At 48.2% G+C, this 16,925-nt stretch overlaps 1 protein-coding gene across 11 annotated transcripts in view; it reads left to right on the top strand.

The window, feature by feature from the left end:
- The window catches only part of TIAM2 (TIAM Rac1 associated GEF 2), a 241,044-nt gene that overhangs the window by 211,855 nt on the left and 12,264 nt on the right, over nt 1-16,925 (top strand). For all 11 annotated transcript variants that reach the window (XM_032258743.1, XM_032258733.1, XM_032258739.1 and 8 more), the window contains 4 exons: nt 11,019-11,198; nt 14,463-14,531; nt 15,098-15,223; nt 16,014-16,122. In XM_032258743.1, the coding sequence (XP_032114634.1) occupies nt 11,019-11,198; nt 14,463-14,531; nt 15,098-15,223; nt 16,014-16,122 (484 nt within the window). The remainder of the gene's footprint in view (nt 1-11,018; nt 11,199-14,462; nt 14,532-15,097; nt 15,224-16,013; nt 16,123-16,925) is intronic.

Genomic DNA, 16,925 nt, shown 5'->3' with positions numbered 1-16,925 from the left:
ACTGCCCTTTGTAAAACCATCAGATGTCGTGGGACTTACTTTCATGAGTACAGCACAGGAGAAACCTGCCCCCATGATTCAATTACTTCCCACCAAGAACCTCCCATGACATATGGGGAGTATCACAATTGAAGGTGAGATTTGGGTGGGGACACAGTGGCAAACCATGTCACCAGGTGACACCTGTACCCCTGAGAGTGCAAATCTGCTACATAGGCCATCGTGCTGTCACCTGTAAGCTGTGTGTCCAGTGGGCAGCGGGGCTGCTGCAATGTCACACCAGGAATGGTGTACTCGCCTCCCGGTAGGTCTCCCCCGCCTAGCCCTGCTCTCCCTGAGCTTGTCTTCTTCATAGGAAGTTCACCACCTCACGCCCCTCTTGGCTTCATGGTATCCATAGTTCCTACCTCGCACCCGCCAGGTCCTGCCCCTCTCCTGCCTTGGGCCACAGTTACACTGGCCCTTGGTTCTTGACACACACTGTGCTTCCCCCAGCCCCAAGCTGAGCATCGTTCAGCTGACTTTAACCCTGGCTGCTGTGTTAGCGGTCCCTGTCCTTGCTCCTACCAGAGGAGCTCTCTGTCTTGTATTTCTGTAGGACCCTGCTCTTCAGGCACTGGTCACCCGTAAATGACTTGCCCAAAGCTTGTTTTCCCAACCAGACTCAGGGAGGGATCGTGCCAGTCTTGTTCGTCACACTGTCTTTATGGAAGCAATGGAGGCAGAATGTCTTATCAGGCCTTTTCTGCCTTAAATAATTTTGTCTTAAGTGATAGAAAAAAATCCCATTAAAATTTTTTAAAAATTCCACTTCTATAAAAAATGAGAAAATGCAAATAAGCCAAAAGATTAAAATAACTTGAAAGGCAGTGTTAACCACTGCATTTATTATACATGTAGTTCAATTTTATAAAAATCTATGCATGCATATTTATATATAGTAAATATACATAAAAATTACTTTAAAACTGCAGACCTACTTTTTTTTTTTTTTTTTTGATGTAGTCTTTTTCTGTCACCCAGGCTGGAGTACAGTGGCTCAATCTTGGCTCACTGCAATCTCTGCCTCCCAGGTTCAAGCGATCCTCCCACCTTAGCCTCCTGAGTACCTGGGATTACAGGCAGGTGGCACCATGCCCGGCTAATTTTTTTTTGTATTTTTAGTAGAGATAGGGTTTCACCATATTAGCTAGGCTGGTCTGGAACTCCTGACCTCAAGTGATCTGCCCACCCCGGCCTCCCAGTGTGCTGGGATTACAGGCGTGAGCTGCTGCGCCCGGCCCCTTCTCTTTTGGTCAGCAGAGGCTGGTCTCTGGCATCATGGCAGCTGCTGCATATAGCTCCTATTCATAACGCAGTTTCTTAGGTGACTGTTTACATTCACAGTTTGTGTTCTCATTCTGCCCAGGAAATAGAGCCTCTGGCAATGGACCTGCCTGGCCTAGAAGACAAAGAATACGAGGCTTTTTGGAGTAGCATTTCTTCATCTTTTTTATACCATTTTGATAAATATGAAGGTTGCACGCAATTTCCCTGAGTTTTCATTGTATCACTAGAAAATGAATGTTTTGTCCCCGAACTTTAAATGTCACTGATCACCGTGAACCTGTTTTTTAACTCCCACTGCACCCTGCCAGGGGGCTGACGTGCTGCCTTTCCTCCTCTGCCCCACTGAACATGCCAGCCCAGGAGAAACTGGACCTGGTATTGCCTCGTATCGGCCTGGGGGCCCTGCCAGCTGCCCCTAAGCACTTAAGAGTTCAGCCCTGGAATTCTGACTTGGCTGCAATGGGGTGGCCCAGGGCAGCTGCGGCTGGACGTACAAGGCCCCGTGTTCCCACTGTGCAGCTCAGGTGTGCAGGAACCACCTCCACTCAGGAGCATCGTCTGTGCCGGGTACAGTGGCTCGCGTCTGTGATCCCAGCACTTTGGGAGGACGAGGTGGGAGGATCACCTGAGGTCGGGAGTTTGAGACCAGCCTGACTAACATGATGAAACCCTGTCTCTACTAAAAATATAAAACTTAGCCAGGCTTGGTGGTGCATGCCTGTAATCCCAGCTACTTTGGAGACTGAGGCAGGAGAATTGCTTGAACCTGGGAGGTGGAGGTTGCACTGCACTGAGCCGAGATCGTGCCACCGCACTCAAGCCCAGGTGACAGAGACTTTGTCTCAAAAAAAAAAAAAAAAAAGGTCATCGTCTATTTCTATCCAGCAGCCTTTCTGGGGAAGTCATTCAGCCCCCTGTGGTCCTTCCGGATTCTATCCCTGCCAGTGATATTTGGGGATAACATTAGATCTTTCTATAAGTTAGGCAGTGACTTTTACAAAGTTCAGAGTGAGCTGAGAGAAAGTCCTTTGTGCAATTTTTAGTCTTTTTTTTTTTCTGTTTTCCTAAAGTGAAGTTTTCTGACTTAATGAATTTGCTTGAACGTGACAGCGGACAACATTGGCCCGTTCTGAGATTATGTAGTAGTGCCATCTCCTCATGCCTTCCAGACAATGATCTGGGAATATTGTAAGTGCTCAGTGTATGAGAACACAAACCATGTAAACCACACCCTTTCTGGGGCCTGACTTTCCTTAAGGATAATTGACCATTTGTCCCAGGCCTAAAATGTATTTTGTATTTTTTTCCAGCATTCTATCTAGGTGCAGGAGAAGTAGCAGAACCATAGCTCTTCTGAATGATGTCCTGGTATGGGGAAACTCTGAGGACATTAGACATGGATTGAGTCCAGGCCAATAGGTCAGCACAGAGCGGGTCAGGATTCAGTCTGGGCTGATGGGTCAGCACGGAGCGGGTCAGGATTCAGTCCAGGACGATGGGTCAGCACAGAGCGGGTCAGGATTCAGTCCAGGCCGATGGCTCTGCACAGAGTGGGTCAGGATTCAGTGCAGGCCGATAGGTCAGCACAGAGCAGGTCAGGATTCAGTCCGGGCCGATGGCTCTGCACAGAGTGGGTCAGGATTCAGTGCAGGCCGATAGGTCAGCACAGAGCGGGTCAGGATTCAGTCCAGGCTGATGGGTCAGCACGGAGCGGGTCAGGATTCAGTCCAGGCCGATGGGTCAGCACGGAGCGGGTCAGGATTCAGTCCAGGCCGATGGGTCAGCACAGGGCGGGTCAGGATTCAGTCCAGGCCGATGGGTCAGCACAGAGCGGGTCAGGATTCAGTCCAGGCCGATGGCTCTGCACAGAGCGGGTCAGCATGTGGAGGGAGAGGAGGCCATGGTGGGCAGCCAGGGGTCTGCCAAAACATCATACTGAGAAGTGACAAGACCAGCTCACCAAACAGCACGGCAGTCTCTTTCCTTGTAGCTTTCTGTGTTGCTTATGTCTGTTATTGATTCCCCAAAAGTTAACATGCTTTTCCCCTAAACCAGGAATTGAAACGTAGTACACACTGCGCATGCTGTCCTTCATCCTTGTTTTTGTATGCAGCATTACCCCAAATTTGGCAGCATGTTTAAACCTTTTTTCTCAGACTGAAAGTGTTTTCTGACAGTACAAACAGATGCCTTGACAGAGTTTGCAGTACCCAGAGTCCCTGAATGAGGCCACAGCTGCATCCTGAGCCAGGAAGGGTAGGCACAGAGCTTGGCTTCTGATACGGTGGCCTCCTGACACATATTTCATGCAGTAGCTACGGACTTTCAGGCATGATCTTGAAATAGTTCTGGGTAATGTGATGTACCTATCCCATAGTGGTTTTTTTTTTAGGTTCCAAAACCCACAGGAAAGTTGAAAAGCCTCAGGCTGTGATATCCCTAAATAAGACAAAAGAGACTATCAAAGTTGTTGTGATCCAGGGAGCAGATTTCACAATCTCTCATCAAGAGGAGACCGTCATGGCATTTTTGTGATGAAAAGCATTGAACTGGGTCTAGCTTAGAAGGTTCATCTGAGTGACTCAGAGCCTGTGTTCCTGAATCCCTCCAAAGAGGATCCGGGCGAGCTGCTTGAGCAACCTGAACAGTTTCTTGCCACTCCCAAGAAATGGGTTTATGGGCTTCTTGAAAATAGACAAGATGTCCTTATCCATACATTAAAACAAAAATAACTGCTTAGACGTCTGCCTGAATTCAGAACTCTTGAGTAGGCTGTTCCTCATCTGTAAATAAGATAAAATCATTTTCAAGCAGGGATCAACCTTAGTATAACCTTAAAAACCTGAAATAAAGGCCCGGTGTGGTGGCTGACACCTATAATCCCAGCACTTCAGTGGAAGGATTGCTTGAGCTCAGGAGTTTGAGACCAGCCTGGGCAACATAGTGAGACTCCCTTTCTCTACTAAAAATCAAAAGAATTAGCTGCGTGTGGTGGCATGCGCCTGCAGTTCCAGCTACTTGGGAGGCTGAGGTGGGAGGGTTGCTTAACTTCAGGAGTTCGAGGCTGCAGTGAGTTATGATTGCCCCACTGCATTCCAACCTGCATGGCAGTGAGACTCTGTCTCAGCAAAACAAAACAAAAGCGACTTCAAAGAAAATTTTTTTGGGGTGAGGTTCAATAATATTGCCTTTCCAGATAGCATAGTTTTTGGAAAAAAATGTTTCCATTTAATCTTTTTATGACTTCATAAAGAAAATATGAGGTTTCGTGCTCTCTTATGAAAGCTGAGGCCTGTGATGAACCCAAGTTCGTAGCATTGATTGCTGCAAACTGGAAAACACCAGTCTGAGGCCCACATTTCGAGTGCCAGTGTTTTTTATTCTGCATATGCACGTGCTATTAGACCACTGAATCCTCACACACTCCCAGCCCTAACTTGTGATCATGTCTTTTGCTTTTATTTATTTATTCTTAGAGACAGGGCCGTGGTCTGTTACTCAGTGGTATCATCAGAGCTCACTGTATCCTGAACTGTCGCCTCAGCATCCCAAGTGGCTGGGACCACAGGCGTGTGCCACCACGGCTGGCTAATCTTTTTATCTTTGTAAAGATGAGTTTCCCTACGTTGTCCAGGATGGTGCTGACCTCCTGGGCTCAAGCGATCCTCCTGCTTCAGCCTTCTGAGTAGCTGAGACCACAGGCATGTGCCACCATGGCTGGCTAATTTTTTTTTTCTATCTTTTGTAGCAATGGATTTGAGCCTGGTCTTGAACTCCTGGGTTCAAGTGAGCTGCCTGCCTCATTCTCCCAAAGTGTTGGGATTACAGGCATGACCCACTGTGCCAGGCCAGTCTTTTGCTTTTGAAGCATCATTCCTGGGTGGGGGTGGGATAGGCTCAATAGATGTCCCAATTGTCTGCATATGAGCTGTGTTTGCCTCTCTACGCTGAGGTGGTCTCCAGAGGCAGGTGGCTGCATCCCCAGAATACCTGGTGCCAGGAGAGCCCTGACCACATGGGAGGCAGTGACAGCAGGAGGCCTGAGGAACTGCCTGTGCTCTACTAAATACCTGGGAGTAGCAGGGGCTGTGTGGACAGCTAGAGACGGAATGGAGCTAGAGAAGATGGAAGGAAGCTAGAGGAGATGGAACGGACCTAGAGAGGGGAATGGAGCTAGAGATGGGAATGGAGTTAGGGAAATGGAGCTAGAGACAGAACAGAGCTAGAGAGGGGAATGCAGCTAGAGAGAAAATAGAGCTAGAGATGGAAACAGGCCCTGTGCCATTTAAGGTCTCACTGAGGCCTCCGTGCCCCTCAGCTGGAAAGCCCTGGAGAGTCATGGTAAACCTGCAATGCTGGTGTGTTCTGTGAAAACACTTCTCGACTGTCCCTGGTGTACAGCAGCTGCTCAGCAAATGCGAGTTTCCTTTTCTTCTTGACCCAGATAGCAATTTGAGGGCTTACCTGATGGAAGAGGCATTCCTGCTGCCTTATCATCAGGAACGACCCTGAAGACTTAGAATCGAGACTTGCCCAGGAGCTCATGGAAGGCTGGGGGCTGAGCCGGGACTGCAGCCCGTATCTTCTGGGTCTCACCTGCGCTTTTCAGACCTATCGCCACATATGCATGTGAAGATATCCTAGCCCAGATAATCACTATTCCTATCAAGGGCTGATCAGGTCCACCCAGAATGTCCCTCTGTTTATAAACATCACGAACAATGGATGAACTGAAATGTAATCACCCGACTGACTCCTTCAGATACAATCTGAAAGACACATTTATAATTACTCTTCTGTTGGGGGCCCTGCCTCCTTTTGGTCCCAAGTAATCCTCACCAACTCCCTTAGACAACAGCTAACATGTTAAATTTGTGAAAGTTGGCTTTAAGCACTTGGGCACTTAATTGTGTTACTTTAAGAAGTAGATTTGCTATGAAAAATCTTAGTTAACATTCACTTTTTAGAAGTTACTCTTACCAGAAAAGTTCATAAAATGAATTCTGATTTTCTAAAATGGCAAGATAATTTGTAAAATCTCGTTATTTTAACACTGCATTGTTAGGTGTGATTTCTGAGATCCCAGTAAAGCAAAGCTGTAATCTTACCAGATGCCATTTAACTTAAGATGCATTTTATCAGATCTTATTATGTACAGTATATTCAAGCTTAATATAGACTCTATAGCCCTGGGAACTGTTAGGTTTCAGGCCTGCAGAATTATATTGTCTGAGCTTGTGGTACAAATCCCAGTATAGAGATTTCAAATCAAATGAGTCTTGGAGTCTGAGTATTATCATCATGAATGTTTTAGCTCAGTTCATAGGTGGCCACACCCAGAACACCACGGTCATGGCTGTGATTCCATTTATTTCCTCTAGTCTGTGAGTTCAGTCCACATACCTCAGTGAAGACCCTGGGGACAGGTGATTCCACTGGAGCCGGCACCACTCCCAGAAATCCAAGGAGAATGTGAGCTGTAAGGATGAGTAGACCAGTAGTTCTCATGCAGGCCACACATTAGCAACACTTGGGGGAGTTTTTTAAAGAAATACCCATGACAGCCAGGCGTGGTAGCTCACACTGTAATCCCAGCACTTTGGGAGGCTGAGGCAGGTGGACCACCTGAGGTCAGGAGTTTAAGACCAGCCTGGCCAACAAGGTGAAACCCTGTCTCTACTAAAAATACAAAAAATTAGCCAGGCGTGGTGGTGGACACCTGTAATCCCAGCTACTCGGGAGACTGAGGCAGGAGAATTGCTTGAACCCAGAAGGTGGAAATTGCAGTGAGCTGAGATCATGCCACTGTACTCCAGCCTGGGTGACAGAGTGAGACTCCATCTCAAAAAAAAAAAGCAAGTCACATGTTATGTGGATGACAGCAGGCAAAAAGAGAGCTTGTGCAAAGAAAGTCCTGTTTTTAAAACCATTAGATCTGTGAGACCTATTTACTATTACAAGAACAGCATGGGAAAGACCCACCCCGATGATTTGGTCATCTTCCACTGGGCCCCTCCCACAGTACATGGGACTTATGGGAGCTACAAGATGAGATTTGGGTGGGAACACAGAGCCAGACCATATCATTCTAACAGTGGCCCCTCCCAAATCTTCACATTTCAAAACCAATCATGCCTTCCTAACAGTCCCCCAAAGTCTCTCAGCTCATTTCAGCATTAACCCAAAACCCACAGTCACGTCTCATCCCAGACAAGGCAAGTCCCTGAGTCTAAAGTCTCATCCCAGACAAGGCAAGTCCCTTCCACCTATGAGCCTGTAAAATCAAAAGCAAGTTAGTTACTTCATAGATACAGTGAGGGTATAGACATTGGGTAAATACAGCCATTCCCAATGAGAGAAATTGGCCAAAACAAAGGGACTACAGGGCCCATGCAATTCCGAAATCTAGTGGGGCAGTCAAATCTTAAATCTCCAAAATGATCTCCTTTGACTCCATGTCTCACATCCAGGTCACACAGATGCAAGAGGTGAGTTTTCACGGTCTTGGGTAGCTCCGTCCCTGTGGCTTTGGAGGGTACAGCCACCCTCCAGGCTGCCTTCATGAAGGCCTGGCATTGAGTGTCTGCAGCTTTTCTAGGTGGAAGGTGCAAGTCTACCATTCTGGGGTCTAGGGGACGGTGGCCCTCTTCCCACAGCTGCACTAGGCGGTGCCTCAGTAGGGACCCTGTGTGGAGCTCCAACCCCACACTTCCCTTCCACACTGCCCTAGTGGAGGTTCTCCATGACAGCCTCACCCCTGCAGCAAACTTCTGCCTGGACATCCGGGCATTTCCATACCTCTGAAATCTAGGCTGAGGTTCCAAACTCCAATTCTTGACTCTGTGCACTGACAGGCTCAACACCACATGGAAGCTGTCCAGGCTCGAGATTTGCACCCTCTGAAGTCATGGCCCAAGCTCTATGTTGGCTCCTTTCAGCCACGGTTGGAGTGGTTGGAACTCAGGGCACCAAGTTCCTAGGCTGCACACAGCATGGGGACCTTGGGCTCAGCCTGGGAAACCATTTTTTCCTCCTAGGGCTCCAGGCCTGTGATGGGAAGGGCTGTGGAGACCTCTGACATGCCCTGGAGACATTTTCCTCATTGTTTTGGGGATTAACATTCAGCTCCTCATTACTTATGCCAATTTCTGCAGCCAGCTTGGATTTCTCCTCAGAAAATGGGATTTTCTTTTCTATTGCATTGTCAGGGTATGAATTTTCCAAAGTGTTATGCTCTGCTTACCCTATAAAACTAAATGACTTTAACAGCACTCAAGTCATGTCTTGAATGCCTCGCTGCTTAGAAATTTCTTCTGCCAGATATCCTAAATCATCCCTCTTGAGGTCAAAGTTCCACAAGTCTCCAGGGCAGGGGCAAAATGCTGCCAATCTGTTGGTTAAAACATAACAGGAGTCACCTTTGCTCCAGTTCCCAACAAGTTCCTCTTCTCTGAGCCCACCTCAGCCGGGACCTTATTGTTCATGTCACTGTCAGCATTTTTGTCAAAGCCATTCAACAAGTCTCTAGGAAGCTCCAAACTTTCTCACATTTTCATGTCTTCTTCTGAGCCCTCTAAACGGTTCCAACCTCTGCCTGTTACCCAGTTCCAAAGTCACGTCCTCATTTTCAGTTATCTTTTCAGCCGTGCCCCACTCAAAAGAGAAGCAATTCTACTGAAGGAGCCCAGCCATCTGGGTATTCCCACGGCAGACATCTGCTAGGGCCTCACCCTTCCCTGCCCCTGAGGTCAGCCCGGAGTGTTACTGGGTTCCTTTTCCCACTGCACCTTTGGCGCATTCTCTGGGAGTACACTCCCTCCAGGACATGTTACAACTCTTTTACCAAAGGCTTCCTGGACAACTGATTCCAAAATGCTGCCTCTATTCATCTAATGTGTATTATAACTCTTCACTTGTTCCACACAAGTCTGTGTTTATTCCAGACTGCCTTAGGCTATGCTTTGGGGTTTCCAGCATCGGTGAGTCTTACCTCTTTGTGTAGGAACTGTCTTCTACTTCTTTGGAGACAGAGCAGGCCCTCAATTAATGCCCACTGAATTGAATTGAAAGACCAGCCAGGAGATCAATGTTGAGTTTTAATGTGGATTGTACATTTCTATCATATGACAACACTGTGTTGGTGGGGGCTGGGGCATAGAACAGAGAGGGCAGTTGTGAGTGGGCTGCTTTTATTTTGGCATGCTTCAGTTTGTGAAGAGACAGACTGTATGAAAAGCATGCATCAGGCTACCGAGGTTGACCAGCATGCTTGTGGAAGCTGTGTTTTGAAATATCCAAGCAAAGAAAATGAATTAAGTGACTATTAAGGATGCTTCTGAGGAGTTCAGCTTCTTACCCCGAGACAGAGATGGATAGAGGTCAGGTACGAAGGCATTTAAGCCAAGAAAAGGGGCGTTTTTTAGTTGGGAGCTGGACAGTTGCCAGCTGTTGGTGGATGCCAGTCATTTGTGTTGGGACTCGGCTGCGTTGTTCACTAAGGATTTCAGTGTGGCAGAGTGGGCTGAGCACTTCCAGTGCCGGCCACTGAGCTGGGTGCTGGCAGAGATGTGAAAGGAAGAAGCCACCCTGCCCTCACCGGGCTTCTAGGCGGAGGTGGTGAGATGGGGTGAAGATGTGTGGGTGGAATGGAAAGAATGAGAAGTAAACGGACATTTGCAATCCGACCCTGCTCCAGCAACTGTGGAAGCGTTCCAGGGTGGACACCTGTGAGGCTTTCCAGGCAAAGGCAGGCGGGTGCAGATGGGTTGTCCTTGAGAAGGCGGCAGCACACTGTGCTTCTGTCTGAATAGGAGCTTGCATCAGAGGCCGACGGTCCCCCTAGACAGCCATGTTCCTTCCTGTCTCTTCATCTGTGTGATTCCTTTCCCATGACCGGGAGTATTTCCTCTGGGTCCACACCCCCTAGGCCTGGCCCTGGCTCCCTGTTAAGACTAGCTCAGCTCCCTCCTCACGGAGGTTTCCCCTGAGGCTGGTTTATCCCTGGCCTCTCACCCTCACCAGGCTTTGTGTGTCTTCTGCTCCCTGCCCATGCCCTCTCAGGGCTCCGCACTCCTTTAGGGCGAGGATCTTACCATCTTCATCTGCTTCTTCTCCATTATGGGCATGTGCACCAGCTCAAGACTTTTTCACTCCTAACTGCTACTTGGCACCAGACTGTGGAGTAAAATGGTTAGATTGGAGGGCACAACTCCGGGCCCACTGTGGCCAAGTTATCCTGAAATTGCTCTTGGGCTGCACCTCTCCTGAGTCTCTCTGGGTGGTGGGGGGGGAATGATGGAAAACTGGATCAGACCAACCACTGAGGGGCCTGCGGGCCCGCTGAGCCCATCTGTTCCTCGTGCTCCCTACTAAGTTGTAACTTCCTGATTTCAGAGCTACCTCACCTTGACTGCAAAGGGTTAGCCCTAGGCCATGGCTCTGTAATTTCAGCTCCAGAGACGCATCTAACAGCCGATGTGACCATGGAGAGCCTCGTGTGTAAACACTGAACATGAGTGTGGGCGCACATTTTCCTCACTCAGATCTGAAATGATAGCTAGAGGGGTGTGAGGTGAATGAAACCATGTGCCCTACAGGGAGGCCCCTCTGAGATGCCTGCTGAGCACAGACGGAGACACTTGGTGCCCTTGGGGGCAGTGGATTATTTTCCACCTCTTGTCCTCTCTCAGAGTGCTGAGCAGATCACTGCACTGTGCAGGAGTTTTAACGACACTCAGGCCAACGGTATGGAAGGACCACGGGAGAGTCAGGATCCTCCTCCAAGGCCTCTGGCCCGTCACCTCTCCGATGCAGACCGCCTCCGCAAAGTCATCCAGGAGCTCGTGGACACAGAGAAGTCCTATGTGAAGGTAAGGAGAGCTGGGCATTCGTGCATTCGCGCCTCTTTGCTGACGGCGAGTGATATGCTGGCAGAGGTCCCCAGATCACCCCTGCCCGGGATACCTGCCACTCCCCAGGGGGACGCCTGCTCCTTGAATCAGTGAATTGCTGCGAGGAAGGGAGGGGAGGAGTGAGAGGGTGGAAGAGCTGAGGAGACTCAGAAAAAAAACTAGATCCTTGGCTTATTTTGTTACCAAGGTAGCTTTCGCTATGGAAACAGATGTTCTGGTTTGTCATTTGCAATCTGTGGGAAGGGAGTCTGTACTGGTTTAGTAAAAGGGGAGACAGATCATTTTAGGTGATGAGGAACTTGGGAACAATCTGTACACATGTGATGGCTGATCCAGGCCCCCACAGTCCTGGCAGTAGCCTGGGCCAGCCCTGCCTGCTGGTGGTCATTGTGTAGAACGGAGCCCCGACATTGGGGAGTGGTCAGCATGTGGGAATAGCCTTGAACCATTGTGAAGGGGCAGTGGCCAGTATCTCCAGTACCCAAAGAATTCATTTATCCATCTCATAAGCCCCGAGTTAGTGGTTTGAGAAAGATTTTTATAAAGAATACAGGAGCCTGGGGAGCAGAGTTCTTTTGCTGTTAAGTGTTTCTTGGAGCTTTGGGACCATCTGAAGCTTGCTTCATTTGTCAGTGACTGAAGCAGTGCAGCCCGGCGCGGAGGGCGAAGGCGTCCAGGCCCGGTTTTGCCTCCATCTGGCTGCAAGGCCTTGGACAGCCCCCGAACTCTCTCATTTGGGGTCTGAGACAGTTGGTTCCCCCTCTTCTCTAAATGCCCTCCAGCTCTGACTTGCTGAGTCCACGAATGAAGACTTGGCACGCACGCGTGGCTATTATCTTCTTTCTCCGCAAGACAGATCTGAGCTTCCCCTTTGGTTAATGTCACTGTTTTACCTGGACTTTACCAAAGGCTTTATTCACAGGTAGACCAGGAGAGCTTCCTAAAGCCCCTTCTTTTGGTCTCAAAGGGGAGAAAGAAAAGTTAGAGAGATGACAATTTCGTTTCGCTTTCCGCTATGCCTTGTTCCGCATCCAGGGTGTGGAGATGAAGTCAGCAGCCAGGCTGTCCAGACTCGATTTCTGAATAATCTGTCTCCACAGTCACCTTTTTCCAAGTCGCTGTGTGGAGCTGTAGATGTTTTGGAAGCTTCAGAGCCCTTCTGACATCTTGAGAATAGTCCTGGAGCTCTTGCCCCAGAGTCAAGGGCAGAGCTGAGAGGAGAATGAATATCCCTTTTTGTTAATGGTGTCGTTGGAGTTTACTATTAGGCCACGCTGCACCGGGAGGGTCATGTCAGTGACAGGCTGGCAGAGTACTCAGGTGGTATCGTGGGTGACGTGGACAAGGAGCGACTCTTCCTTCTCTCTGCAAGAAACCTGCACTTTCTTAGGGCCCCCCAGGTCACAGCACTTTGCCCTCCGCAGCTCCACGCGGACCAGCCTTGCTGCGCAGTGAGTCCTCCCGGGCAGCACCAGCCCTTGAGGAATGACTGCCAGCCCCAGCACTCACAAAATCACCCGCGCTTGGTGCCTCTTGTGATTCACACACACACCAGTTTTTTCATTTCTTTTTTGCTGCTGATGTTTAACACAGAATCTTGTCATTTAACCTGGATCCCTGCATGCTCCTTGAAATTTTTGGCATCTGTGTGTCCCCTGAGATTATGATTCTGTAGCTTCCGTCATCTCCCTTCTCTATGGTCCAGTGTGGAATATGGTGGGGGAAGGCCAGGGAGGTTTTTATTGTGAAACAGCATCTGTGTCACAGGCCTTGCCTTGCTCTCCGAACTAGTGCCAGAAAGTTCTGGGGGTGTTTTGGGCTTTATGAAGCTCTCTGGGTCTTAGCTTCCCGTCTTGGGAAGTGAGGGAGTTGTTATAGCTGACTTTGCAGTCAACTGCCTCTACTATTTTAGGACTCAAAATTCTTCAGAATAAAAGAGAAATCTTTTCTATTACTAAATTATATCCTGGTTTTGGCTTCAAATTATTATTATTTTGGAGATGGAGTCTCGCTCTCTTGCCCAGGCCGGAGTGCAGTGGCATGATCTTGGCTCACTACAATCTCTGCCTCCTGAGTTCAAGTGATGCTTCTGCCTCAGCCTCCCGAGTAGCTGGAACTAGAAGTGTGTGCCACCAAGCCCGGCTAATTTTTTTAAGTAGTGACAGGGTTTTACCAGGTTGGACAGGCTGGTCTCAAACTCCTGACCTCAGGTAATCCACCTACCTTGGCCTCCCAGAGTGGTGGGATTACAGGAATGAGCCGCTGCACCTGGCTTTTGCTTAAAATTATTAAACAAAACCTTTTGCTCATGGGCTTTGTGACTGGTCTACTCCCACTATACTGTCCTGCTGGAGCCTCGTTTATAAGAGACCCAAATATGGCTTCGAGTTTAGCCATTATAGCTGAAGCTCCGTGGAAATGTTGTATTGCCTTTGAATATGCGAGTTTGAAATTCCGTGAATCTGTCAACACCAAAGTTGAAGGGCTCCCCATACCTTGACCCTCCCAGCTCCATGCTGGACCTCTCACTGTGCTCCTTGAGGCAGAAGCCTGGAGCTGGGTTGCACCTGACACCAGTGCCAACCAGACCGCCTTCCTCTGCAAGGAAGTGAGTGTGCCTGCTGTGGTGGCCCGAGGAAAGGGTGTTTCTGTCACTAAGACACTTACCTAAGCAGAGGCAATGATGGAGCTAGAAAGGTGTGGAATCCAGCTGTTGCCCGTATTGTGGTATTAATATCTTTGAATTAGGTGAGCAATAATCACCACTTTTAGGGTCCAGAATTTCAACAAAGGCTAGGTGTGATGGCTCACACCTGTAATCCTAGCACTTTGGGAGGCCAAGGCAGGAGGATCACCTGAGGTCAGGAGTTTCAGACCAGCCTGGCCAACACGGCGAAACTCTGCCCCTACTAAAAATACAAAAATTAGCTGAGCATGGCAGAGTACACCTGTAGTCTTAGCTACTTGGGAGGCTGAGGCAGGAGAATCGCTTGAACCCAGGAGGCAGAGGTTGCGGTGAACCAAGATTGCTCAGCTGCACTCCAGCCTGGGCGACAGAGCAAGACTGTCTCAAAAAAAAATAATAATAATAATTTCAACAAGACACAAACTTTGTTATCCTGATGGGAGCCTTGGGAGCTGCTGCCAGTTTGCTCCTACCCAACTCTTGTGGGTATTCTGGAGACTAGAGTGTTGAAGACACTTTCATCTGTTTTCTTTCAGGATCTGAGCTGCCTCTTTGAATTATACTTGGAGCCACTTCAGAATGAGACCTTTCTTACCCAAGATGAGGTAAATAATAATGACCTTCCTTCTGTGCAGTGACCCACAGGTTAGCCTCCGTTTGCCTTTAGCAGAACTCCTATGAGATTATCTCTATTGATCCCAAAAGAACATCCCAAGACTTAAGGGTCTTCTGAGAGTCCCAGGCATAGCCTCCTCCCCAGACAATGCTGTGGCCTCGGCTGCCTGACAGTGGCAGAGGGTTTACACAGGCAGAGGGATGGTTATGTTCTTTTTGAGGTAGAAGAGAGTGTGACTAGAAATTACTTTTCAGTACATACCTTTGTTATGTTAAATCACATAGTTTTTACTGACTTGCATTTTTTTTGAATTCCGAGAATTTTGTATCCACTTAAAAAGTGACTGTAGAAATGGAGAATTGTAGGGGATGGAGCTGTGAAACTTTCTATGTATAAACCATATCCCATAATGAATGGGTTGTCTTCTTAAAGGATATACTTTCTGTCTGCTTTTCCATGAAGAATTTCCTTGCCATTTATCTGTGGGCCTAAGAGTTAACGTGGTATCCCGAACTCCATGGCTAATCCGCTCTTCAAATCCTGGTCTTCACTTAGATGGAGTCACTTTTTGGAAGTTTGCCAGAGATGCTTGAATTTCAGAAGGTGTTTCTGGAGACCCTGGAGGATGGGATTTCAGCCTCATCTGACTTTAACATCCTGGAAACCCCCTCACAGTTTAGAGTGAGTATCTCAGATTTAGGCTTAAAGTAAAAATAAGTGGATATGGTGCACAGTTCTCCCATGAGAAAGCATTTGTTTAGGATGGTCCAGATGCTTTCCTTGCACCGTTTTCCTTGGCAGGCGGTAAAGGCTGTATTTTTTTTCCTGGTGCACCGCCCACCTGGTTGTTGACCACGCACATGCCCTTTTCTCAGTTGCTCTGAAGGATATCCAGGGTGGTTGCTTCTGAAACCAGAGCACTTACCCTGCGTCTAATCCTTCTTCTCCGTGGTCATGTGAATCTGGGATTAAGAGCGTAGGTTTTTAATTGCTGGGCTCGACTCCTCTCTTCTATGAAGCACTGGTGCTCCACAGAATCCATGTAAGCCACAGCGATGGGCAGAAAGCGCCTCCAAGGAAGAGAGGGCGGAAGGCAGTCGCCTAGGGACCTGGAACCATACAGACAGCATTGTTCTACCCAAGCAGTGCGGAGTCAGCTTTATTAATGAACTTCTCAGATCGTTTACATCCTACCTTGACAGCTGTATTTTTATAGAACTTTTTTTGTTTCTTGTCCTTGGATTGCACACCGTCAGCAGGCTCTGCTGCTGGAAACTTTTCAGTCAAGATAGAGACCTGCCAGTTAGCGCCTTGGCTGTTCCCCCCTTCCTGTGTGGATGGAGCAGGACTGACCTTCTCTAAGGCATTAGTGCTATGGAGTCTGACAGAAGCCAGGGGGCCATCAGATGCCATAAGCCAGCACACATTGATTAAACCATGTCTGATTTGACTTTCCCCTCTGCCCTTCTAGAAATTACTGTTTTCCCTTGGAGGCTCTTTCCTTTATTATGCGGACCACTTTAAACTGTACAGCGGATTCTGTGCTAACCATATCAAAGTACAGAAGGTTCTGGAGCGAGGTAAGTTCCTTATGCCTTTTATAGCTGGCTTTTTGTATTTTTAACTGTTAGTAAAGGGTAAATCCATATTTAACAAGTAGAGGGTAAGTGCAATTTTGATGTATTAAGGTCTATCCTTGACCTTGACAGTGGCAAATATTAAAGGGGAAGGTTTCTGTTTATGTTAGTTTATTGGTAGCCGTGAACAAGGATGCCTAAGAGCAGAGATGTTGCTTTGCCATGTGTCACTTTGTTGTCAGTTACATCTGGATTCTTTTCTTGCCAAATTCCTTTCTCTAAAAAACTTGCAACCCAAACCCTAGATAGGAGTAGAAAGAAATGCTTTTTTTTTTTTTTTTTTTTTTTTAACTTGTTAACCTATTTTATTTTTGAGACGGAGTTTTGCTCATCACCCAGGCTGGAGTGCAGTGGTGCGATATCGGCTCACTGCAACCTCTGCCTCCTGGGTTCAAGTGATTCTCTTGCCTCAACCTCCCGAGTAGCCGGGATTACAGGCGCCTGCCACCACACCCAGCTAATTTTTGTATTTTTGGTAGAGATGAGGTTTCACTATGTTGGCCAGGCTGGTCTGGTACTCCTGACCTCAGGTGATCCACCCACCTTGGCCTCCCAAAGTGCTGGGATTATAGGCATGAGCCCCTGTGCCCAGCCCCTTGTTATCCTTAAGCCTGTACACTTAAGGGCTACCTGAGCCACAACAACCTGCCACCAAACCACCACCAAACTCACAAGAAGTATGTCAGCTGAATATAAAGTCTCTCTGGTGCAACTGGAAAAAGCTCACATTTCCCAAAGTTTGCTCT

The sequence above is a fragment of the Sapajus apella genome, unplaced genomic scaffold, assembly GCF_009761245.1.
Source record: "Sapajus apella isolate SASKATOON/1434 unplaced genomic scaffold, GSC_monkey_1.0 scaffold105, whole genome shotgun sequence".
Lineage (NCBI taxonomy): Eukaryota > Metazoa > Chordata > Mammalia > Primates > Cebidae > Sapajus > Sapajus apella.
Note: the sequence above shows the minus strand (reverse complement) of the source record. Positions and strands in the feature narration are given on the sequence as shown.